The sequence below is a fragment of the Amblyomma americanum genome, chromosome 2, assembly GCF_052857255.1.
Source record: "Amblyomma americanum isolate KBUSLIRL-KWMA chromosome 2, ASM5285725v1, whole genome shotgun sequence".
Taxonomy (NCBI): domain Eukaryota; kingdom Metazoa; phylum Arthropoda; class Arachnida; order Ixodida; family Ixodidae; genus Amblyomma; species Amblyomma americanum.
The window spans coordinates 4,669,059-4,694,065 of NC_135498.1; the positions used below are offsets into that span (position 1 = coordinate 4,669,059).

The 25,007-nt window shown below is 46.9% G+C and overlaps 1 protein-coding gene across 10 annotated transcripts in view; it reads left to right on the forward strand.

The window, feature by feature from the left end:
- Nucleotides 1–25,007, forward strand: part of LOC144120451 (scoloptoxin SSD14-like) — a 136,106-nt gene that overhangs the window by 100,305 nt on the left and 10,794 nt on the right. For 5 of the 10 annotated variants that reach the window (XM_077652855.1, XM_077652849.1, XM_077652854.1 and 2 more), the window contains 5 exons: nucleotides 15,212–15,439; nucleotides 16,094–16,216; nucleotides 18,045–18,142; nucleotides 18,952–19,150; nucleotides 21,157–21,320. In XM_077652855.1, coding sequence (XP_077508981.1) covers nucleotides 15,212–15,439; nucleotides 16,094–16,216; nucleotides 18,045–18,142; nucleotides 18,952–19,150; nucleotides 21,157–21,320 — 812 coding nt within the window. Of the gene's footprint in view, nucleotides 1–6,167; nucleotides 6,270–8,848; nucleotides 8,999–15,211; nucleotides 15,440–16,093; nucleotides 16,217–18,044; nucleotides 18,143–18,951; nucleotides 19,151–21,156; nucleotides 21,321–25,007 lie in introns of those variants that run through there. The other 5 variants (XM_077652848.1, XM_077652850.1, XM_077652858.1 and 2 more) reach the window with 3 other exon arrangements.

Consider the following 25,007-nt stretch of genomic DNA (forward strand, 5'->3'; position numbering starts at 1 on the left):
GAGCTAAGCGGAGCACTTACGACGCTCCTTAAGCTCTAAATCTGGGGAAGGTAAAAAGAGCCCTTGACCTCAAATTTCAATATGTAATAGTCTTTAGGGGCGCCGTAAGGGATAGGGCTAAGAACCAAACCCCATTGCCTGATCAGTTTTGTCGAAGACGGCACTTGCGCAAAGCATCCCGAAGCTGTTGAGCGCACGTGCAATGGTTTATGGGGGTTTAACGCCCCAAATCGACTCAGGCTATGAGGGACGCCGTAGTGAAGGGCTACGAAGATTTCTTTCACCTGGGGTTCCTTAACGTGCACTGACATCGCACAGTACACGGGCCTCTAGAATTTCGCCTCCATCGAAATTCGACCGCCGCGACCGGGATCGAACCCGCGTCTTTCAGGTCAGTGGTCGAGCGCCGTAACCACTGAGCCACCGCGTCGTCGCACGTGCAATGGTACCTTGCCCATACTTCGCAATGCACTGACCGCATCCGTGGGCTTATTTGAATATTGTTTGCTGCTTTACTGTGTTCCCGCATATTGCGAGTTTTATACCGCCAACTGATTGAGGGAATCATTACTAGCCGCAGCAATGGCTGTGTTGAATGACGGATACGGCAGTGTAATTGCTATTCAACGCCACGGAGTTCCACATGGGCTATAAGCCTCTCCGTATGGAAGGATCCCGATTAATTTCTGCCCTTTGGCGTTCTTTAACGAGCAGCGACATCGCGTATAACACACCGGTGCCTTTTGCATCTCATCTACATAAAATTGCAGCCGTCGCGGTAGGAATGAGATCACGTGACCTTCTCCTCGGCAGCCAAACGTCGAAAATATACCCAGACAACAACTTCATCACTGAGTCTGTTCGTGTTAAGGGGCCTGCTATGTTGAGCAGAAGTGACAGCTTGGGTAATTCGGTAATTCATGTTTTAATTAAAAAAAAAACAGAAACAGTGCAGAGAATACAAAATCCCAGTAAATCTGTACGATCGAACACTTCTAGTTTGCACGGTTTTGCTGCGAGGAAGCAAAGTCGACCATGATAATCACCACGTCCGCTCACAAACTCTCGGGGCTCTCTAGCTTTACGAAAGTTACAAGTTTAAAGAATCACCATTGAGTTACGCGGTGTCCGCTACTGGCAGCCAACTGATGGCTCTGTTTTGCTGATGTTCATGGAAGCTGGACACGATAGTAACAAACAGCGAGCTGCCTTCAACACCTTTTTTTTATATGGAAAGTCAATACTGAAGCAGGATATGCAGGTGTAAGGAAGGCCAGGGCATTCTGCTTCTCTTTATGTTGTGTAGGATTGCAAAACATTTGTTTCGTCAGATAGCGCAAATGCAGACGATCCGTGCTATAGGCGGCTATTAATCCATGGCTGAGAGCGACTTGAGTAGCGCATTATAATGGAATAAAATAATCATTTGAAGTAAGCGTGGTGGTGCGGCTCTTTCTTTCGTATCCTTGCCCTATTTGCGCTGTTTTATTCAACTTAAACGATGCTATGTGTGGGAGCGTGCCCAGTTCGTAGCATAGGATGCAAGGCAGTAGAAGTAGTCATCCTGAAACGGCGCGCAGCGGCGAGACAAAGTCGCCAGATAGCGTGCTTGCATCCTCAACGAAGTCGTGAAAATTATTAGTACTTATTAATGCGCGTTGACTAAGCGTGCGACAGGAAAAAATACGTCCTGATTATAGGGCGGCAAAAGTTGAAGGCCGAGAAAGTGAAGTTGAGGTGCGAGGTTATGTATTTTGTTCCTTTTTGCGTAGCCTTCGTTACGTTCACGGAAGTAAGGTCATACTCTAATCGCGTTCTGGAGAGCAGGCGTAAACGCCTAGCTGGAACAAGGTGCGGAGGAGAGTAAATTTAGCCTTGGCAGCCGGCTTCTTGTTTACCACAGAGCGTGAATGCTCGCGGTTGCATCACGAGTCCGTGCTCGCGATGTAAGTTGGATAAATACCGGCGTATTTTTCTTGTCTGGCCTTGAGAACTTGCTCGTCTTGTTCAGGTCTGCTATTTCCTGTTACTCCCACGGAGCCAAAATCAACTACCCTAACATAGTACGAGCTATTTCGTAATGTGATGCGTTGCAGCGAGGGTGTTAAAGAATCTCTACTTTCGGAGGGAGTAGTCAGCAGTGTCCGCCAAGAAATGCTCGGCAGGGGTGCACTATATGGACTTATTGCACGGCGGCATCTTCTTTCCAGCTCTTTCAGGTGCGCCACAGTGGTCGGAAAGGTTTGCATCAACACGAATGAGGAAAACGATAAACATATTGCCACAGCCTGTAGTCTTTACTAGCACAACACCAGCAGAAACCGAGACACAGGGCAAGAAGAAGGTCGCACATGCTGTTGCCAACAGAGTTGGGCAAATGCCCTCATTTTCGTTTTTCCTCCCTCACCATCATCAATCAATCATTGGTCCTGCCTTACCCTCATGTTCATTTTGTAAAATACTCTTGCCTTCCCCTGCCCTCACCCTCACAATCAGCATTTTCAACATGATTTTTTTCTTATTATTGCAATAGAATTCATGTTGTCTCAAAGAAATTTCCCGCTTCTTTGTCACTGAATTCCCTCATTGGTCTAGAGAGGTCACGCGACCTTGTGACGTCACAACCTGCCTACCATGGCAAGTGGCAATCTGCCCACAGAACTGTGAGCAAAACGTCCACCGCGGCAGGTGGCAGGTAAATAAATGATTGATCGAGAGCGGTCACGTGAACTTGAGACGCCCTCACCACCTGGCCACAATGGCACTCGACAACATGCCCATCGGGTTGTGAGCTACCTGCCTCACGTGGCAAAGAAATTAATGCAAAAGTATTAAGCGCACTTGCCACCTGCCCCACGCGGCACCAGGCATGGAAAGTATTGAAGATACATGTGTCTTCGATAAAATTTTTTGATGCATTTTGCGCAGGAGTATTACTTACCTCGCTACGCAAATCGACCATCATTTTTTCTGAAGAATGACTACGGGAGACGCCGTAGTGGAGACGTCGAGATAAATTTCGACCAGTTAAGGTTAAACTGGATCGAAATTTAAGTACACAGGCGTTTGTTTTCAAATGTCTTCTATCGAAATGCAGCCACAGAGGCCTGGGTCGAACCCATGACTTGGAGCTCAGGAGCCGAACACGGTAGCCACCGAGCCAGTGCGATGGGCACCTCTTTTAACCACCCAGATTTAGTTTTTGTTTAAAGACACAGTTGTAGGCTGGCCGCGACTTGTGCCTGTGTAGACCTGCCACAGCCGCTTGGTGGCTACCCGTTCAGCTCCCGAGTCCAAGAACTCCTTGATCGAATTCTGGCCTTGAAGACTGCACTGCGGTGGAAACGAGATGCAGAATACCCTGTTTTATATGCTTTGGTATTGCATGTTAAGGAACATAAGGAGCGTCGACTAATTACCGTCTACCTACGGACAGCCGTATACGGCTGCGCTGAGATGAATGCTGATTAGTCAGGACTCTCTAACCAAAATATATTGCACTTTGGGGGGGGGGGGGGGGGGGTTCCTTTCAAACATTTCAGTAGCATGTTAAGAACACCAGGTGGTTGCAATGAATTAGGAGTCCTCCGGTACTCTCGCACTACATGTACAGGTTTGGGACATTAAACCCCATACACCACATACTAAGGTGCCTGTGCAGATTCATGTCATACCCTGACGATGTGGTGGCATTTTGTCATCTCTCTCACGAACAATGTTTACTGAAACACTCAAGCAATTACAATTACTCCATGCTGTCCACCCCCGCCCCCCCCCCCCTACCCCCCTTTTTTATTCTCCATTGTGTATGAATGATGAACAGTCGCGGACAGAACTCTATGGGTCATACTTCGGCATTCCAAATCTTCGCCCGCGTTGTGCGACCCAAAGAGGAAGGTTTGGTGCCTTTATAAGCAAGCGAACAAGTGGCGTTTATTTGCATAACTATATCAATCGCCAATTGTATTTCACTACGCAACGCGTAAGAACAGCGTGGCTACCGAAGCGTGGTCGAAAATAATCTGTACACGAATGTACATCGGTAGTCGCTGCGAATAATCGAAAGCAGTTCGCGAGTTGAAGGTTAAACGTCTCACTTTTACGCGCTCAGTCCATTCGCGGCACAACACAGCAGATTCATTCAGCATGCGCTCTCGTTTCAACCGCTGCAGCCTGCAAGAATGGCAACTGAGGTGCGTGCGCTATGCCCGCATGCAGGCAAGCAAGGCTGTGCTGTTTGCGAAACTGAGGACCACGATATGTGCCGCAAGAGGCTGGCCCTGTGCCTACAACTGTTTGTCTGTTTGCTTGTGCGGAGCGCGATTAGCGTTTAGTTTCCAGTGTGCCCTCCCGACTCCACTCCAACGAGGCGTTGTCCTCTTGGAAGACTCCAAACTCCGAGTCGTTGTCGCTGAGCAGTCAGTGCTTTCGCCTCCCAGTACGCACACAGCCAAGGGAAATTTTCCCCGCACAGTACGTAAATGAGCTGCATTCCGTTTTTGCAGATTTCAGTTTAGCTTCTTCATCCCGTAGCACAAATTGTTTAGTTTGGCTGCCAATGCACCGGTTTGTTTCTGAGAGGTGAGGGCTGCTGCATGGAGTGGTGAGCTGTGAGAATTTTCCGATTTTTGGGTGGGTGGCAAGGAACAGAGGAATAACTCGGGGTGAAGTAGATAATGTCTGAGAGTGAAGTAGTGAAGTCTGAGGTACGAAGTTAAGGCTTTGTGACGCAACTAGGAGCATCGGTGGTCCCTCGCTTAGCCCGTCTGGCTATCTCATGCGGTGCACGAAGGAAGCGAGACTCGGCGCCTAATTAGTCCTGCAAAATTTTCAAGCAAGTTTGGATTGTTTTTATCTTGCCACAGTCTTACGTTTCGCTAGATTGAACCGTCAATCAGCCATGTTAAATACCTTGCAAGTTCCGCCGCATTCTTTCTTTTTTCTTTCCTCGTTCTTACCTTATCTGCGTGTAGTCGTTGGCCCTGAACTTTTCGCCTTGACCATCGGAGCGCGAGCGGTGTTATTTTTCCTTATTAGCATGCATATGTGTGTGTGTGTGTGTGTGTGTGTGTGTGTGTGTGTGTGTGTGTGTGTGTGTGTGTGTGTGTGTGTGTGTGTGTGTGTGTGTGTGTGTGTGTGTGTGTGTGTGTGTGTGTGTGTGTGTGTGTGTGTGTGTGTGTGTGTGTGTGTGTGTGTGTGTGTGTGTGTGTGTGTGTGTGTGTGCGTGTGTGTGCGTGTGCGTGCGTGCGTGCGTGCGTGCGTGCGTGCGTGCGTGCGTGCGTGTGTGTGTGTGTGTGTGTGTGTGTGTGTGTGTGTGTGTGTGTGTGTGTGTGTGTGTGTGTGTGTGTGTGTGTGTGTGTGTGTGTGTGTGTGTGTGTGTGTGTGTGTGTGTGTGTGCGCGCGCGGGAAGGGGGGAGGACGGCTTCGGGCACTCGCAGAGGACCGCGGCCTTTTGCCGAACGAGGACTCTACTGCTAACAAAGTAGATGTGTGAAAGCGCTGCAGATCCTTTTCCCTTCACCCTCCGGAGTCAGTTACAGCGCTTATCGGCCATGTATATTAACTTTATTCTCTTTTAGGAAGGTGGTAGAGCAATAGCTCTATATTGGCATTTGTAAATATGAGCCAAATAACGCGGCTGATTTACGCCCCACACTTATAGCGCGCCTGATTGTGTAATGATGTGGATTGGCAGCTACACACGACCTTGAACAACCGAACCACGCGCTGTATGGGAGTATTTTAGTCAATGGGCTAGGTAGTAACAACTGCCTATTTGTGTTCTTGAGCAGCGTTCACTGTCAATTAAGAAATCAGGAATGTTATCCAGTTGATATTCTAACTGCTATTATCTGCTCAAGACCTGCAGTGTAACACAGTGTCTGAAACGAAGTTCATGAAGCAGCATGTCTAACCGAAACATATCTTCTCATCATCGAGTTCTTGCGTGCCGCTCGCTGAGCCCACAATCTTGAACGATATTGCCTATCTGAACGGGATGTTTGCTGCTCAGCGTCGCAGCATAACTCGCTTATCTTCATTGTTTCGGCACAACGCTTGCGGAAAGGCATGCTAACGTACTCTGTGGCGCATGACGGTATTCCACCGTCTTGTGTTGGCCATGGAGTCTGAGGGTGTCCATTATCTTTTTTCTTCTTTTTGGGGAGACTTCGGCCAGCCATGCATCCAGCGAGGTATCGCGGCGACCTGCCAGCGACCTACGAGCTACTGGCGCAAGAGGAAGACAAGCAGCTACGTCCTACACCCAAGTACACCTCTATAAAATAAGCCCAATCGTCACAGCGCTGTCGTAGCGTTCTCCCATGGCGTGCTTTCATGGGCTGTTCAGAAGAGCTGTAAGAATGCAGGATCTCTTCTTAGGTGCACGAAATGAAGAGCAGCTTTGTGGTCCGTAGATGGAACGACGATGTTTTCATCTTGTATTTTGTATAGGAAGCTAATGCCGGCTTTTTTTTTACAGGTACTGTGTAAGTTAATGACAGTTCGAGTGCTGACAAGGATAATGCCATACAAAACGCCGAAAACCCTAGTACCAAAGCTGCTGGCAGGCGCCAATACCGACGGCTTTTGCGCTGCCGTACTCTACTGGCTTGAGAGAACAAAATGTTCGAATTGATGCGACGGGTAAAGTTTCACTGTGGAAGAAGACTTATTCGTATCGAAAAAGAGATCTAGACTTGAGACATAGTCCGGTCTCCTATAATGCAAGGTTTTCTTATCCACCTGTTCGTAGAGGTTCTCTATTTATTCATTTATATGTGTAATAAGTTACTACACAGTGAGTGACTCAGGTGCCAACTACTTGTTCAAGCTCCTGGGAGCTGCGCCTTTGTAGAATTGTAGTTGTTAGGTCAAGCCGTGTTTAGTGTGGGCTTCTATGCGGACTAAGGTTAAATTTCACTGGCACAGGCGTTTATGATTAGACTTCAGTTTCATGACTGTGATCGACGCCGCAGTACCGGCTAATATGCAAACCTGTAAGAAACTCTTACGCAGATATATTGCTTAATAAGCGCCGTCTTAATAGGTTGGGTTGTGAACTTCGCGCATTAAAAAAATTACACCGGTTAAAAAGCAGCCCCTGTCAGGTAATGTATCGTAGATGGACTCGAAATTATGGTGTTTTGATGTCATTCGATACAAAATTGATGCTTTTACCTGCTCTGCGCGACCTCCTGCAGTTTCCCAGAACTTCAAATGTAGATGCACAAAAGAACAGCTCAGCATAGTTTTCCTTTTCATCAATCATCAAGCCACCGACGTCTTGAGGCAGTAGGAGGGCAGGTATCCATTACACAGCTCACTTTTTGTGTTGCTCAATACGACTTCTTTCATTTCTAAATGCGGTTTTTCGCCTAGGCAGCGGGGCTATATAAGTTCGGGGAGGAAAGATGCGGCTTAGTTTTTGTGGCCCTCAGTACGTTCTATTGTAATGTACACCCCCCGTCAAGAGTATACGGCCCAAGGCGTTTGCTTGCGAGGCCTTCAGCGTGCCTGGCCATGCATACTCAGCGACCATAACATATCAAACGATAAATGACTTCGAGTCCTCAATCCTCCCAAGCTTTGGATTGTTAGATGTTCTAGGGAGCCCCGCTAAACATCTTAGAAGCGGACGCCTTGGGGTGTATACTTTTTACGGGGACTGTACCTCCTAACTCCACACTGCGCAAATTTCGTTTTCTTTTTACTTTGAGCGAAGTAGTGAATGTGGGCCAGCACGTGTAATCTGGTGCATAGGAATTAGCTGGAGAGATTTGGATAAAAAAATTCTGGCCTAAAGTGTTGCATTCGGTACGACGTAGATGATGACGGATGTGGTCAGGACACTCTTCAGAGATTTCCGGGCGACGGCAGGGCTGCAAGATTACGCATTTAGCCGTGAACCGAGAGAGCAGGCGCTCTCCACTGTTTCCACACAGTTAGTGCTGTATACCAGAGTGAATCAATGCGGAATAAAGCATGAACCATAGCGCATGATCGCCGGCATTGATGACGTCATATCTGGGCTGATAACTAATATTTGGCTTTCATTGCAATGCAGGTACGAAATCATTAATCACTGCTACACAATACGTGTAAAGTCTAATATGTGCTCATAAACAGAGCACGCTTTGAATGGGAAGCATTACGTTGTGATCGCGTATGAAGACGCGCGTGAGCTGTATGTGGCTTCTCGAAAATAGGGCAATCTCGCACAGTTGTCTCCGTACGTAAATGCCTTGACATTTTCGACTGGTTTTGGCAAGTTTACCACTTTTCCATGCCTGTCAAATGAGTCACCTTGTACATCAGGATGTATGACAGATCAAGTTCTTTCCGTAAAGACAAAATCTGCTCTTCAGCAGAATCTTGATCGCTTTGCAGCTTGTACGTTACGGAGGTTTGCCTAGTTTTAGTCAGCTATTTTTGCTTGTACGGTATAGGTCTTTAAAAAAATCTCAAGACGCGCGGGAAGGGCGAATGATTGTTTACATTTTTTTTTTTTTGCGTGCAACTATCATCATGCAAGGAAAACGCGAATTGTACTGAGTTCACATCGTTATTTATTTTATAGCTGCGGAACCCCTATGTATGTGTCATTTCCTCCGTCATTATTTTTTAAAATCTGTTCGGTAAAATACTGAACCAAACAAATACTTCAGAGCAATTGTGCGATACGTCCCTACGCATTTTTAATGCTTCCCTTTAGCGGAAACGCCTTTGCTTCAACACTGGCTGAATGCTAAGATATGCCTGGATCACACCTAAATAAGAGACTGCTGCAAACCAAGGGCAGAAGTAAACACCATATTTCGCTCTTTAATCTCTTTTACTTATTTCTCAGCATCCAAACTACATAACCGAGCACACTACTCGCAACGATGGAAAAGTTCCCTGAGGTTCTTAACGAAGATCTTCATCTTCTGACACCGCAAGGAACATCTGGCAGCCACCGAAACTTCACACCGACGGCCACGAAGATCTCAGATTGCGGGTAGGGCTACATGAAAACTGAATATTTTACATGCAAAACGCATTTCAGTATTAAACTACTGTCGGTTGGAAACGGAAGCTCAAGAGACTGCAAAGATGAAAGCAGCAGAGGGGCTCTACAAAGTTCTTTGTCCACGAAAAGCTGTCAGTTCGGACGGGGAAATATATGCAATAAAACGACACAGAAGAGGACGCGAGTCAAGATCTCTTCATTGGGTACGAAGAAAAATAATTGAAAAGTGATTGCCATAAAGGTATACCCCATGAGCTAGCACGTGAGAGCATAAACTTTCAAAGATATAACGGATCGGTTTTTTCACCCACCATGTGCTGTGTCGCATGCTGCTTTTCCTGCCAGTACTCTGATAAGTGTTTTGTACGGGATTATTTATTTAGTTATCGTAATTTCCGGACTATAGTCCGCGGACTATACATGTTTAAAAGCAGAAATTTCGCGTGGTGCGGACTGACTATCTATGGGTGAGGACTATAGATTACTTCGTTTTTTTAAGATCATTTGTCATACACGAGAAAGCTTAGTGTGGCTGTCAAAATGAAAACAAAAATGGGCCCGACTGCGGCTGCGACATTTTGCCGTGCTCAAATCACATAGCGAAATCACTGTTGGAGGCGTTACCGAAACAAAGTAACTCAGTACGTTACTCGTTACGCTAGAAAAAAAAAGAACGCGTTACCACCCTACGTTACCTACAAAAATGTAACGAGTTACCATTACCGCTACCGGAAAAAAGTGCTTCACGTTACTTCGCCGTTACTCCATGCCATAAATTTTAATTAGTGCGTCTTCGCTGCAAGAACTCATGATAACAATTTCATAAAACTCATATTCCACATAAAACTTCCAGCCTAAACAATGATTTTACCCGAAATATTTAATTAATGAGAATACTTCGAACAAATTTGCAGGAGCTTAGCAATGTTATAGCAACCTAAAGTTGCCTGTTACTCTGTGGCACAAGATGAAGCCATTTTTTTTTTCATGCGGTATTAAACCCAAAATGGCACTTCATCGTCAATTCTAACTTCGCAAAGAAAACATTGCTGAAATCTCAACGAATTTACAGGAACTTTGAAAAATGTGATGTTTAAAAATGCTTGGCATGCTTCCACTCTTTAGAGAATTGTGTGTGTGAGTGGTTTGGAAAGGAAGGAGGTGAAGACAAGTGTGCGAATGCGAGTTCGTGCACGTGTTTCGTACTTTATGGGTATTCCGTCTTTTTTTTTTTTAGTTGGGCGCGTCGTCAAGGGCACGTGTTTTCTGGCATGCAACAAGGGCCGTCGAGAGCACCTCTAAATTTTGTTTATTTGCAACATCACTTTAGGAGCTGTGCGCTTTTTTTTTTTTGAAAAAAAAAGGTGCGGAGGGAGGGTACGATTGGAATAAAAAGTAACTAGTAACGCGACACCTCACGTTACCGAAAAAAGTTAACGCCATGGTAACCAGTACGTTACTAAGCTACCAAAAAGTAACGCGTTTCTAGTAACGCCGTTACTTGTAACGCGTTACCGCCAACACTGAGCGAAATTCGCCCCGATATGCAGTCAGCTTCGATATACGAGCCGATGCTGCTGGCAGCACTAAGAATGGCTGCCTTCCAGTGCTTGGATTTCTGTGCACATGCGAGAAACCTTGATGAATAACACCAGAGGCGTCGTAGCTCTTGAAAAAAAGCTGCGGTTGTTACGATAAGAGTAAGAGCCTTCCCGGCAGCACTCGAGCTCAGGGAAGTGGAGCGTGCGCAAGCAGTCAAGTCGAACCGAGCAAGGGAGAAAGAATTTGACATCGATGAATAAAGTGCACGGATGTCGACTGCTTCCCTGAAACGCCTAAAGGAAATCTGAAGAATCAGCGGACAATCTAAGAAACTTGTTTCCAGCCGCAATTCGTCCCCGTGGACTATACACACTGTGCAGACTATCAAAGCAAAATATTTTTCTTTTAGGTCAAAATTTTCCCCTACGGACTATAGACTCCGTGTGGACAATAGCCCGAAAATTACGGCATTGCAGAGGGGAGTGGTTAAAATATACCACAGAAATGCAGCTAAGCGTCATAAAAAAAGTTTCTGAGCTAAAAAAGTTGATGAGCTATTCCGCAAAAAAAAGAAATGAACACTTTTTATCAACACAACAAAGTCACTGTATTCCCGGGCCAGCTGTTTACAACCCCTGAGGAAAGAAGCAGCTTTCTAGGCGAAGTCAATGTACTACATGAACAACAGCGGCAGCGTGTTTAACGTATATGTCATATCAGTCGAGCTTGGCATATGCATTCAATGACGCCCCGCATTCCAGTGTGATTTGGCATCAAATAGATGCTTTCGTCTTTTGCGAAGTAAGTTTGGCACGCAAGGGTGCATTATGACATAAGATACCTGATGATATTGAAATACTCAACATGTATTCGCAATGCTTGTCGTCGAGGCAATATTTCCTTTCCCTTAATATTATTTATAAAGTTATACATAACCTCTTTAGACGCATAAATTAAGAGTTACTCCATTTCACTGTTACTTCTCGCTCACTATCAGCGTGAAATGAAACTCGACCAGGATAACTAGAACGTGAAAACAAGAACGCCAAAAGATTAGGCTCTGCAGAAGAAATGCGGGGTGGGTTCATTAGAACTTCTACGCAACGATCTTCGAACCACCAGGTGAAGATCAAGTGCGCTAACGTTCAGTCTCAGTCAGCTAAAATCTTGTTTTTGTGCTTTTTCCATTTTGACAAGAAGACTTGTCTTCGTCTAGCCCCAGATGAAGAGAAGTCTTGTCGAAGCGTTGGCTAGCGGAGTGAGGCTCCGCCTCGACCGTTGCCCATTTTGTCTTTTGTTGTCGACAATCCCATTTTCCTGCCTTTCCTCTATCGTGTAACGTTGAAAACGAGCCAGTTATGCTAGAGATATGGCCTAAATAACCAATATTACCAATATCCTGTGCTTTCAGAGGAAGCTATCAAAGGAGACCAGGAACTATATTCTTCTGCGTATGAACAGAGGGTTGCCTCGAGGCTTATTTTGCCTTTGCAGCTTTCGGTTCATTACCAAAAAAAAAAAAAGTTGCGTAGCATCGGTGCCTCTCCTCCAGCCTCACCCATTGCAACGCCATTTGTCGCAATCATGTCGTTCTTTTTAGCCCTTTTTCATTTGTTTATCTCGCGGCGCAGCGACTTCCAGACATGGAACTCGTGATTTGCTGGGCAACCGAAGCAGGGCGGGCGCTCCTTTACTCGTTGTTATTTTAGATACTGTTCCACTGTAGCGGGCCCACACCAGTCATGCGACGCCTGAAGGCACCCGACGGATTGCCATCTTGAAGCCCATTCACGTGCACGCGCTACACAAACAAAGCACGCATTTTGAAATACCAAACGAAGCAAGAAGCAACTTTAAAAACTGGCTTTTCGATGTCTACTCCTTTTGGTCCATTCAGAGGTGTACCATTCGAGCCAGATGTTCATGACAACATGGTCTAAAGAATAGGCGCCTTTATTTAACGTGCTTAAAAGTGTTGCAGGACCTCTTTAATGGCAACTCTGTTGCCTTGACATGGAACCAATCCAGCATAATAGCGATGACGTTAGGCTGTGACTGACAAACCACAACGGGTATAAGAGCCATAGAGCTGTATATTCAGAACAGCGAATTGTAGGTTAAACTCGTAATGGCTGGTATGCTCTGTAATGCAAAACCTACAGAACAGCCACCGTGATCACATATTTCGGAAACGTTTTAAATTCAAGAGGTAGTCCCTTCTTCGTCTCGTACGGATCTCGTTGAGCTTCGCACTGGTCGTTCATATAATAAGTAGCTTAGCATCGCACAGATATAACAACGTTCCATATTTCTCGCAGCCGTCTCTGACAATTCGAAACTCTTAGCTCTATAAGTCATGCGGGAAGTGGACGTATAGTCAAGAACATCGACTAATTTTAGAATCAGGAGACTGCGAGAAGTTGAGGGGGACCTCTATCATATGACGGCACCTGAAACTTTAAACGTGCAACAGAGACGTAACGCTGTTTGGAAAGTTCTCGGTCTTAAGGCCACTTCATTAGACTGTATTAAAGCGCGTGTTTCGTGTTGTAGCCCGCGAATTACGGAGCTCTGTGTTTAATACCGAAATCTTACGTAACGCCCACATTACGGGATATTGCAAGGAAGCATTCCATGAAAATTTTTGCGCAAAGTGCGCGTGGTGTGAAACAAACAGAATGCTGCCTGCTCTAATGACGCAAACTTACCATCGCCTAAAAAGAAGAAAATCAAAGTAATATGAATCTGTAGAAGCTGGCCTTTCTTCCTAAATTTATTTAACGCTGAACGAGGAAGTATTTTGACTGGGTTGCATGTGACGGTTACAGCTGCGGTCGAAACTCGATGACTTGAATTATAAGAGGATCGGAAATTTGCTCAAATCACTACGGAGTATAATTATGAGACATCATTGCAGCGTACAGAAACACACGGGCAAAGAGAGTAGACACAACGAACGCCGGACTTCAACTGAGGTCTATTCCACAAAACAGGCTTTTTATGTGCAAACGGGTACAAATGACCCCTTCAGCTCCAGGGGTCACTAGTACCCCTTTGCACATAAAAAGCCTGTTTTGTGGAATAGACCTCAGTTGAAGTCCGGCGTCCGTTGTGTCTACTCTCTTTGCCCGTGTGTTTCTGTACGCTGCAATGATGTCTCATAATTTTACCCAGAACCGACTAGCCCCGCTATCTACGCTTAGCCGCTACCAACTGTTAATGAAACGGAGCCTGAGTGCGCTTCTCTTGTTGCACATCGTGCTGATAAAAGCAGGACGTCAATTCGAATAATCCGCAAGTTCGAATTATGCGCGAACGGATTGATGCAATTTACCTCTGTTAAGGAAGGGGGACTCGTATGAAACGCTGCTTGTGCAAAGGGCGGTGGTAGGCCATTGTATTGTTGGGGACAACAGTGACTGCTCCCCCCCCCCCCCCTCTCCTCTCCGAGTTCCGAACAGTGGCGCACTGCATGCGGGTGTCATCTGACGTATTCCTGGTGCCGAGGCCGCCGCACTGCGCCGAACGCATACTGCGCCGGGCAGTATGCGTCCACGGTAATTTTTATCGCTCATTGAAGCCTGGGTCAAAGTCAACCCCCCCCCCCCCCCCCCCCAATTTCTTCAGAAAAGAATGGAAGATTAAGAGGGTTGGTAACGATTCATCACAGTTGAACAGCGCAAGCAAGCAGGTGGGAGAAGGGACACACATGCTGGCGCTGAGTCGGCGCCGGTCTGTTTGTCCCTTCTCCTACTCTGTCCTGTTCGTTTGCGCTGTTGAACTGTCATATTTTCCTCAATGCCTAACAGCAATGAACTACGCGCTATGGAAGAAAAAAAAATGAGAACTCAGGAAGACTCAGGCATTCAATTCATTTTGGTGCCAACAAGATGATAAATACTGTCTTCTTGTATACTAATGAGACTCAAGGCAACCCCCACCTGCCATCATATGGTTTCGGTATCAGCCGCAAAGGCATATCAGGAGCTCCTCACCCTCTACAGCTGCGCAACCGGCGATGGCTGGCGACTACAGCGCTCCCGATCTGACGCGCCATCTGCTGCTCTAATGGACCTGGCCGGTAAACTTTTCACGAAGACTGTGCACTCGCAGATGTCGAGCAGATGGTAACGGAAATCAGCTGGTGGTCGGTCTCATCTACGCAAGGATCGTGCGTTAATGGATATACCGATGACAAATTGAAGTTGGCCGGTATCGGCAGATTGTCGCATTCTAACGACAGAGACACGGCTGTCACTGAAATAGTAGGTTTTACAAGGCAGAAAAAAAAGTAAAAACCGAAATACAGGTGTCGCCATCACTGATCGATGCCTCAAGTAAAGTGCGGTGTGTCAACCCAATAGTTCTCAGATCCCAGAGGTTAGGCAACGCCGTCATAAATGCGTCTTTCGCTGCCGGGAAAATGTCAACACAGCTGAAAGGTGAAATAGAATTGGATTTTACTAAGAAAAAAAAAGGGCCGAATATGTCGTCCGTGTCTCTTTGAAATGCGCCGATTTTCATAAATGCGCTCTTCTTTTCACTCAAACCATTCTGTCAACTCAAGGTGTGCCCTGAGACGAGCACCCGTAGTAGTGCGAGCAAAGGCTGTCGTGCGCTCCTTACGCCTTTCTTTTTTTTTTCTTGTCTGCATTGCAGTAGCGCTTTGATCTCGAAGCCGGTCGTGCTCTGCTGCGTGCTTCTGGTGGGCGTGGCCGTCGTGAGCACGGCCAGCGTGCTGATCACACTCTACGCGAAGGACTGGCTACGCATACGCTGCCTTCCCGGCCCCGCCGAGGTCGAGGTCACTCCTTCAGCATCGGCCCTTGGCAACTTCAGCACCTGGGCTGTCTCCACCGACGCTGCGCCATGCACGACGGTGGCCAGGTATGATGGGAGCAGCGGGCCTCCCCTTAAACCCAAATTTGCAAAGACCAAGGAATTTAATGTAATTTATAAGAGACGATTTTAGTAATGCTGGCTAACAGGAGTTACCTTTGCGCATGCATGCTGTAGTTTCATAAATCCTAACGCTTCCTCATTGTTCGTTTGACAGAATGAAAGGATGTAGGGCGCAAGCTTCCCGAACGAGAAAATATTTTACTCCTCTGTGTAGTGCTCTGACGTGCATGAGTACTGGCCGTAGTCAAGAGCATTTTCCATATATGTTTACTCAGTAATACGGTGGACAGTTTTCTAAATGATATATGGCCATCCCTGGTTTCAGCGTGTTTCCTGTTGGGTGCTTGTTTTCCCCGCAAAGAACAGACACAACTTCAGCCTAACAATAAAAAATGATTTTGTCTTCGTTGACGTGATTGTTCCACGCGCTTGCCATAGCAGATGACTTTTAGTCATGCAGCGCACAGATTACTGAAGATCAACTCCTGAAAAGTCGCCGTCAGGTTGTTTTCCGGAATTTGTCTCATAAACCTAAAAAAAAATTCTGTAGGCCGCTCTCAAGTGTTCTGACACGCACGTGGTATAAACAGGGAAAGTGCGGTTTGTTCTGATAGCACTGCAATTCTTTCTTTTATTCAGACGAATCTTCCGCAAGGGCGGAAAGACCGTGGACGCCGCCATCGCCACCCTGCTGTGCATGGGTGTCGTCATCCCTCACTCCATGGGCATCGGCGGAGGCTTCATAGCTACAGTCTACTCGCGGTGCGTTTGTAACTGAAACTTGCGTCCACTTGCTCCTTTTTCGTTAAAACCACTGTCGATGGTGGCAGCATATAGAGTGCGAAGTAGTTTGGTTGGAAACAGAGATCAGTAGGCGTAATCATTTGCCGCAGATATCTGCCTCATAAGCTGAAACTGATAGTGAATCTAGCCGTCCTCGGATAGAAAAAGCTCTCGCATGAAGACACCGATTCGATTTCCCCTTCAGTGAGGACTAAAGCGGTGTGGAGCAGCTACGTGTATGCAGGATGGTCGATTGTTGCAGCTCGTCAGATCGCAGAAATGGCGTAGATGCACACAGCCGGTGCGACCCTTAGCAACCACGCTTCGGGCTGAATGCGTAGTTTGAATTTTCTCCGGTTCGGAGAAAAAACTTTTGTGAACTGATTTTGGTATCGTTTGCTCGACGTATCTCGGAGAGATTTCGACTAAACTAGGGTAGTCGCAAAGGAAGCTTTTTATAAACTTGCGGCACATTTAAACTACACCGAAGAGCATAACCAGGTCGCTGACAGCCCTTAATAATATATGTGCCCATAGTTTGCCCCGTGTGACCAACTGCAATATGGATAGAAGTGAAGGGAAAAAGAGATGCTCGTCATGGCATAAATGACGGAAGCCAACAGCCACCGAAACCGAGGAGTATAGGGGATGCCTTTTTCTTTTTCAATTTGTAGTATATCATCAATGGCAGATTAATGAAAGCAGAAGAAAAAAAAACAACCACATGCCGCCGCTGGGATCTTAACCCACGACCTCCGAATTTCGCATCCGGTGCTCTACCAACAGCTCTACGGCGGCGGCTGTTCAATCTGCTGCTTTTGGGGGTATTTGTGTAGTGTAAGCTAACCTTGAGAGTGTTCGCCAGTTAGCTTACACTACACATAAACACCCCCGAAAGCAGCAGACTGGACAGCCGTCGCCGTAGCTCTGTTGGTGGAGCACCGGACGCGAAATTCGGAGGTCGTGGGTTAAGATCCCAGCGGCGGCATGTGGTTGTCTTTTTTTTCTTCTGCTTTCATTAATCTGCCATTGATGATATACTACAAATTAAAAAAATAAGATATCCCCTATACTCCTCGGTTTCGGTGGCTGTTGGCTTAAAACAACAGTATGGATTACCATGCACGAAAACAGTTGCTTAATGGTGTTTAACCCATGGACCCCCGAAGGAGATGCGGCACCGGTCTCAATGCGTCGCGGTCTCAATGCGTCTCAATGCGTCGCAACCGGAGGTTGCGGTTGGTTAGAGTTCTTTTGATTTTAGCAGGTTAATAACGAATTAGTTTCGCCAGCACTTGAGCCTCCTCGACGATTGTCCACGGCTTTTTCTCGACCACGTCAAGATATAGTTTGAAACTTTCTTTCCTCAACACAGCGAACAAAACACAAGTTTAAAGCCGCTTACAAACGCGAAAGTCTAAATTAGAAGACAATCGGCAGTAAATTGATGGGTAACGTATAGAAGGCAGAATAAGCCTTGCTTGTGTCCTCAGTCGCAGTTCTACGAGGCGTGTAGACGCGCCCGCTGCCACCACGTGTCGTCCAGTGCCTGGCCGGGCAGCAAGCTGTCAAAAGTATTGCGCTCACATAAGTCGGCTATGTTTTCGGGAAGCGCTTGCAGTTTTTGATGCGCTTGGCGACCTGACCGCTGGTAATCTCTCACGGCAAACGCAGCTCACTTGAACTGTGGTAACGTGTCCAATTGGGGGACACGAAGAGTAGAGTGGGCAGGAGAAAAAAAATTAAAATGACGTTGCCCGGCCGAACTGAACGCAGTGGGATGCATTGCTGTCTTTCTCTCGTTTAGGTCCAGCCAGGAAGCGCAGGCGCTCATCGCCCGCGAAATGGCCCCGGCCGCTGCCTCGAGGGACATGTTCGTCGAGGAGAAACAAAAAAGCCTCTGGGGTGAGGTTAGCTCGCTTCGCCGGGATTGGCATGGCATAAATACTTGGACATTGTGCAGTGCATGCACACGCTAGCTCCTCTATTCTGTGCACGGCGTCATCCATCACAACCCTCTTTTCCTCTCCCCCTTTTCCGAGTGCCTAGTAGAGGGCCAGATAATAATCCCTCAAGCGGACCTCTCTTGTCCTCTAAATAAAGTTGTCTTCATAAATGTAGTGTTAAATATATTACATTTGGAAGATTTATTGACTGGTTTGTTGCTTGGTTGGCTGGTTGGTTGCTTGATTGGATTGATTGAGTGACGACTGACGAACTGACTGATTTATTGACTGAATGACTAACCGACTGACTGATTGATCGATTGATAGACAGACTGATTGATTTATTGACTGACTAACCGACTGACTGATTTATTTATTTACTTATTTTAATTGAATGAATGAATGAATGATTTTTTATTGATTGAATGGTTAATTAATTCGAGGCTCATGCAAAGAGGCCGTAACAATTTTAGGAAAACTGGAAGCTAGACATTCAATTCTGTTTTCATTTATAGAAAACGCAGAATAGCATGTTCAAGAAATTTCACCTGACAATCCAGGCAACCGTGGATTGCGATTAGTCTATATCTCGTCAATAAAGCGGGAAAGGAAAATATAACGAAAAGTTATATCTCAGACCTTCCTTGTCGTCGAGGGATATTGGGTAAAAGGCCAAGCTGTAAAAGCTCGGTTTACGTAACGTAGACTAAAACGTGTCGTGAAATCGAGTCCGCGCAAAGTCCTGATCTGCTTGTTGAAACTCTGCAGGCGGCCTGGCGGTGGGCGTGCCGGGTGAGCTTCGGGGATACGAGGCGTTGCACCGTCACTTGAAAGGCTCGCTGCCCTGGAAGGAGCTCTTCACGGACGCCATTCGGCTCGCCAGGTACGGCTTTCCCATGGGGGCGCACCTGGCGAACGCCCTCCGGGAGCCACGAAAAGCCGACCCCAAGATGGAGGAACACATCAGGTGCGCGCATACTCTCGCTCCGCAGTGTGCACTTTCCTTCCCGTCTGTTGCTTGCTCATAGACGGGGAAAATGAAAGCAGGCGTACGAAGGGATGTGGTCAAAACGTAAACAATGGGGATGCAAATGCTGCTGTGTAGGGTTCAGTGCAGCTGTGACTGTCGGTAGAATTCGCGAAAAAAAAAACTTTGGGCAAGTGCGAAAAAATAACACGAAAAGAACTGATATTCTTTGTCCTCTACATGTCATTAATTAAAAATTGCGCCTATATATAGGATTACGAAAAGCAAGACCGAATGCCTATTGAAGAAAACGACAAAATATAAGCCCTGCAATAACTTGACAGAAAGCACAATCAAGGGAGAGATCACTGCCAAACGCAAGCGATGTTATAAATTAAGTAGTAACCCTCGAGAACGTGCAGATTGAACAGGAACCAGATATGGTCGAAATTACTGAAAGGCCGCTCTCCCGGGATATCTACAATAAAGATATTGTTCACCAAACTACGCAATCGTCATGAAAGATCGAGCTCCCTGTAAAGGCGTCGTGGCTCATGAGAGAAAAATAACGCATTGCGTTTGTCGTGTGGTATGGAAGCAGTTTTTGCACTGTCATTTGCAACACTACATAACAGTACTACATAACAGATCGCGATGGAATGATTTAATGGAGGTGGGCCTAGCGCGAGCGCTCCGTGCCGCGCCACTGCTAACTTTGTCGTCTTCTATTCCGTGACAATACTAATATTATCATTGGCATCTTCTACCGAAGCCCATTCTCCGGTCACGAATGCATATCGGCAGTTCGAAATTTCCTCCAACAATGTATCTCCTGAATCATCCTCATAGGTGATTTTAGCCTACCAGACATTGACTGGCCCACCACGCATCACTCCTCAGTAATATCAGGTGTGGTAATTAATTTGATAATAATTTTTAACCTTCATCTAATAGTTCTAGATTATACACGCATACAAGGCTCCGCACAAAACGTTCTTGATTTGATAATGATCAGTGATCGTTTCTCAGTGCACTGTGGTGTAACAAATATCATTAAGGCATCTCGGATCGCAGCACACCACTTTGTCAATTACTTTTTGAGTGCATCATAACAAATGAATGCGTTTCCACGAGTATAAATAATTACGCAATACAAATTACGCACGAATCCTAACCAATCTAGCGCGTGAATTTGACACTTTTCCGAAATGGCCTCTGACAAATTTGCAGGCATAGATGCTCTTTGCCGTAATTTTGCACACACAATGCATGATTGTGTGACTAAGTTCATCCCGCTAAAGGTCAAATGTGCCGCGAATAATATCCCTTGGATTACAAGGAACGTTATTCATGCGCGGTGTAATGTAAAAAGGACTCTATGCAACAATATCAAAATAAAAGTCGGAAGAGAGATGAAAAATATATCAAGAAGTGCTGTCGAGAAGCTCAAGCAAACTACGCAACATGCCAAAGATAATTATTGCAGTGTAACTTTTCCAAGCTTTCTGAAGAACATTTCACGCAGATTTTGGAAACACCCAGAAGAGATTTCTGTCAATAAAACTGCACCCTCCGAACTATTGCCACAACAAAAAGCCACTTCTGCTAACATATAAAATATAAATATAATTTTTTCTTTTTAATCTGTACTAAATATTACGGCATCCTTACCGACTCCTGCAACTTGCCCGCTGTATAGAACGCCTCCGATTTCCTGATGTTGGTATAATTTTCTTAGCTTAAATTTGAAAAAAGCACTTGATTGAGATGACATCCCGAGTGACTTTTTCAGCAGTTTTGCGAAATGGTTTAGCGAGTTCCTTGGTCTCATCTTGTGCAAATGTCTTTGTTCGTCAAGATTACTCCAAGACTGGCAAATAGTGCCTCACTCCCATTCACATAGTAGCCTGGTGTTTAATGCTGATATGTGGCAAGCAGTCATTTGCGGCCGTGCAGATATGGGCGGCCTACAGGCTTGAGCGGATATGCATGATTATCGTACGCAGGAGAGTCTTCTCGGACCCTGAAACGGGCGAGCTACTGGCCGAAGGGGAACTGGTGACCCAGAAAGATCTTGCAAACACGCTAGAGGCGATCGCCGAGAATGGGCCGGACTACTTCTACAACGGAGAGTTCGCCGAGAAGCTTGTGCAGCAGGTCCAGGATAATGGTAAGTGCACGTCGTCGATCGTGCGGGTTTCTTGTCCCTTTGGATGCTTTAAAAAAGGACTTTGGGGGACAGTCAGTTGTATTATTTTTTTTTTTTTTGCTGTAGTAAGTGGGCTCGATTCAACAGAAAAGCAAAAGGCAGCCAAGAACATAAATATATTATTTAATTATAAAGATGAACTATAAACGTGCAATTCTTCTTTGGATAGCCTTTTGTCTTAATAGAACCAAAGCTGGTGTGAAAAGGCCATGCTGAAACTGAGGTGAAGTTAACATCGAACTGGCAGGGAACGCACATTTCGCACATGATCGTCGCACGCGTTACCAAATAATGGGTCACCACAATGACTAAAAGGGGGTCGCTATAATCACGTTGGTAAAAACGTTATTCGAAATAACGCAGCCTGCTGTGCCAGCCCCTGAAGCCTTTCGTGCTCTCACCTCTTCTCAGGAACAAAATTGTTCACAATTGCTTTTAGAGAGGCGCTAAATAGGGCGTCCTCCAACAACTGACAAAGCGTTCCAATGGTTTGGTCGCGTCGCCGCGTCTAAGCATAAAAAGTAGTGCCTTTATCGCCGCTACAGCTTACGTAGCGAGTACGAAACTCATTCAGTGTGCACTGCTGCGTTCAGTGCAGTTTGAAGAGCCGGGTGGCTGCTGTCTATCGTCCGCAAATTCTTTTCGCGCGGGGCACTCGACAGGGACCAATGGGGTGAGATGAAGTTTGTGATGACAAGGTGGCTGGGGCTGGCACAGCGGAGGGTTAGTCGGAGAGATATGGGAGCGGTCTTTGTCCTGCAGAGGGCGAAGTCAGGCTTACGATGACGATGGTGAAAGGAGGTCTGGCCTCTTCACGCAGCCGTCGTCGTCGCTTCGGCGCAAGTCTCTCAACCTCTCGATTCTTTCACTTGTATTCACACGATTTACTTATTGAGGCTCGACTACATCAGTCGACAGGTCCGTGTACCTTTTCTTTCTCCATGCAGCCACCGTTACACATGCAAATTTCGCCGTTGAAGCAGCAGGGCTGAGGCCTACAGTTGGTTCAACTGACGCCACCAAGTGCGAAGGCTCCAACCACGAGCATCAACGCGCAGCCGTTCTTAAACAGGACGCGCAAGTAAACGTTTCTAAGGCAAGATACTCCTGAGAGAGATTACGAAAATTGTTTTCACTTTGAGAGGTAGCGCAGGAAACAAAAAATTGGCCGAAGATTAACCGCTTCACGGTAAAGCAGTTTTTGAGCGCAGCTCCTGCGACATTTGTGGGCGACCGCATACGTAACACGTAGTGCCGAACGGAGGGACCCTGTCTCAACTGAATGCCCGCTGCGCCCTAAAAGCAGACTAACGAGGCTATGGCTTAGATGAAACATTCTACCACAGCCATCATTGGTCGCTGTTATCATGACGAGGCGGCGGCTACGGCTTAACTCTGAAGGCTGTTTCACATGGTGTTACGAGCACGAAAAAATACGACCCATTCGAATTGTAGCAGCGACGCCAATCGCAGCCGTTATTTCACATCCTAATATTTTAGTCGGCGCGGCGTGAGCGACTTTTCATATAGGCAAGAAACGCTTTGACGAATATAAATGTCGAAGTTTATAAGTTTATTTTATAATCGTGACTAATTCTGTGGAGTTGTCGCGCATTTTTATGCTCGATAAAATATTTTAGAGTTTTTTGCGCTCGTTAACAGATACGCATCTACGAGCAGACAGCCTCCCTTGAAATCCTATTGGTTGCTGCCTGTGCCGTTCGCAACGATCGCGCCGACGGTGCGGCAGTGCGACGAACTCGTAGGAAGGCGACGACACCAACGCGTCTTTCTGTCGCAAAACGTCGCCCCGCCGCGGTGGCTCAGTGGTTAGGGCGCTCGACTACTGATCCGGAGTTCCCGGGTTCGAACCCGACCGCGGCGGCTGCGTTTTTATGGGGGAAAAACGCTAAGGCGCCCGTGTGCTGTGCGATGTCAGTGCACGTTAAAGATCCCCAGGTGGTCGAAATTATTCCGGAGCCCTCCACTACGGCACCTATTTCTTCCTTCTTCTTTCACTCCCTCCCTTAGCCCTTCCCATACGGCGCGGTTCAGGTGTCCAACGATATATGAGACAGATACTGTGCCATTTCCTTTCCCCCCCCAAAAAAACCAATTATTATCTGTCGCAAAACGTCAAGAATTGCGCAGCGCTCAGGCTGCAGTCACTTCATGTTAATATCCTCAACTCTTCCTATAGGCCTTTTCATCGGGCGAGGAGGATGCCGAAAACCTCCCCTTTGGGCTGTAGCAAACCCGTTCGGCGGCCGCTTCCTGTGTGCTTACGTCAGGAGCACACCACAGCCCAGCAAGCAATATGGCAGCGCTCCGGCAGCCGATATTAGAAAGGTGCATATAGGAACGTCAGGTCGTGACGTAACGGAGTTGCGGTGGCGCTTGCATAAGCCAAAGGCGGAGCCGTCCGCCTTGCGTGTGCCACGCTTGCCTGTTTTTGACCATAATTCGCGATATCCCGACGAGTTGCGGTGCGGCTGGTTCAGCCGCAAGGCAGAACAGAGGAAGCGGCAGAAGTTTCCTAAGTTAATCGCGGTCAGGTAGGGGCGAAAGCGACAGGCCGCCGCCGTGGCGCGTTTTCAAATGCCAGTCACCCGGACGACGTGCCCAGTATCTCTTCCCGCAAAGACCAAGCAGGTGCTGACAGTCGTCTTCAGCGTTCATAGCAAGCCACTAATCACCACGCTTGATGCAGCACTGGACTCACGTAGTACTGCGTGCGACGCGTAGTTTTTTCCTTTACTTTCAGTGCAGCCCTTCCAAAGCCAAGCGAACAAAAAGAGCATTTTTGCAGACATTACCAATGGAAATAGAACTCGACTCCTGCCACAAATGTCTATTTCAGCGGACAAAAAAAGGACTTTAGTTCGCTGCACACTCGGCAAACTTCCCAAGGACATAGAGATAGCATTTTCCTTATTCGCAGGAAGTGTATGTGCCCAGTAATGTTCCGCGTTCTTCGGAGCGAAGTGGCTGGAAGTGTACATCACGAAGTTTTTCATGTGAAGGGGGCCAATTCGCGTCATGCATCGCGTCGCCCTACTTCTTCCACTTAGGGATTCGGTGTGCTTATCGGCCCAGAAGTTTAGAATGCAGACGATTAGTTTCATGCAATGAGTCAACGTAGCTGCCCGCCGTGGCCGCGTTGTTGCTGCAAACTTGGAGCGGAGAAGGAAGTCCATGCAGCGCTACTCCTGGTAATTTCCTCCGGTGAATATGTTTACAAAGTGCACAACTACTCTCCGGGCATCCGCAAAAATGTTTCCAAGCATAAGGGATGCGCACGTTTTGAAATATTCACGTGCGCATGTTGGTTAAAAAGACAGCGACGCTTGGCGCAGTGATGGCATGCTGCGTTTTTGCCTACAGCTCGCTTCACTGCCGACCGCAGCGCCACCTTCGTTTACAAAGAGGACGCTTGTCTATCCACTCTCGTTGTTGCGTGGCTCTTCTAGCGCGAACCTCCTCCGAGAGGACACGGGAAGGTTCGCCTACTTCGTGTTCTCGCCAGCGCAGCTGCGGCGCAGCCTTCGTCTCCCGCCGTGCTCGCAGTGCTCGCCGCGAGTCTCCCTTCTCTCTGGCTTTCTGTGATTTGCTGTTTTTCCCGAAGCTTCAGATTCAGTTTTTTTCTTC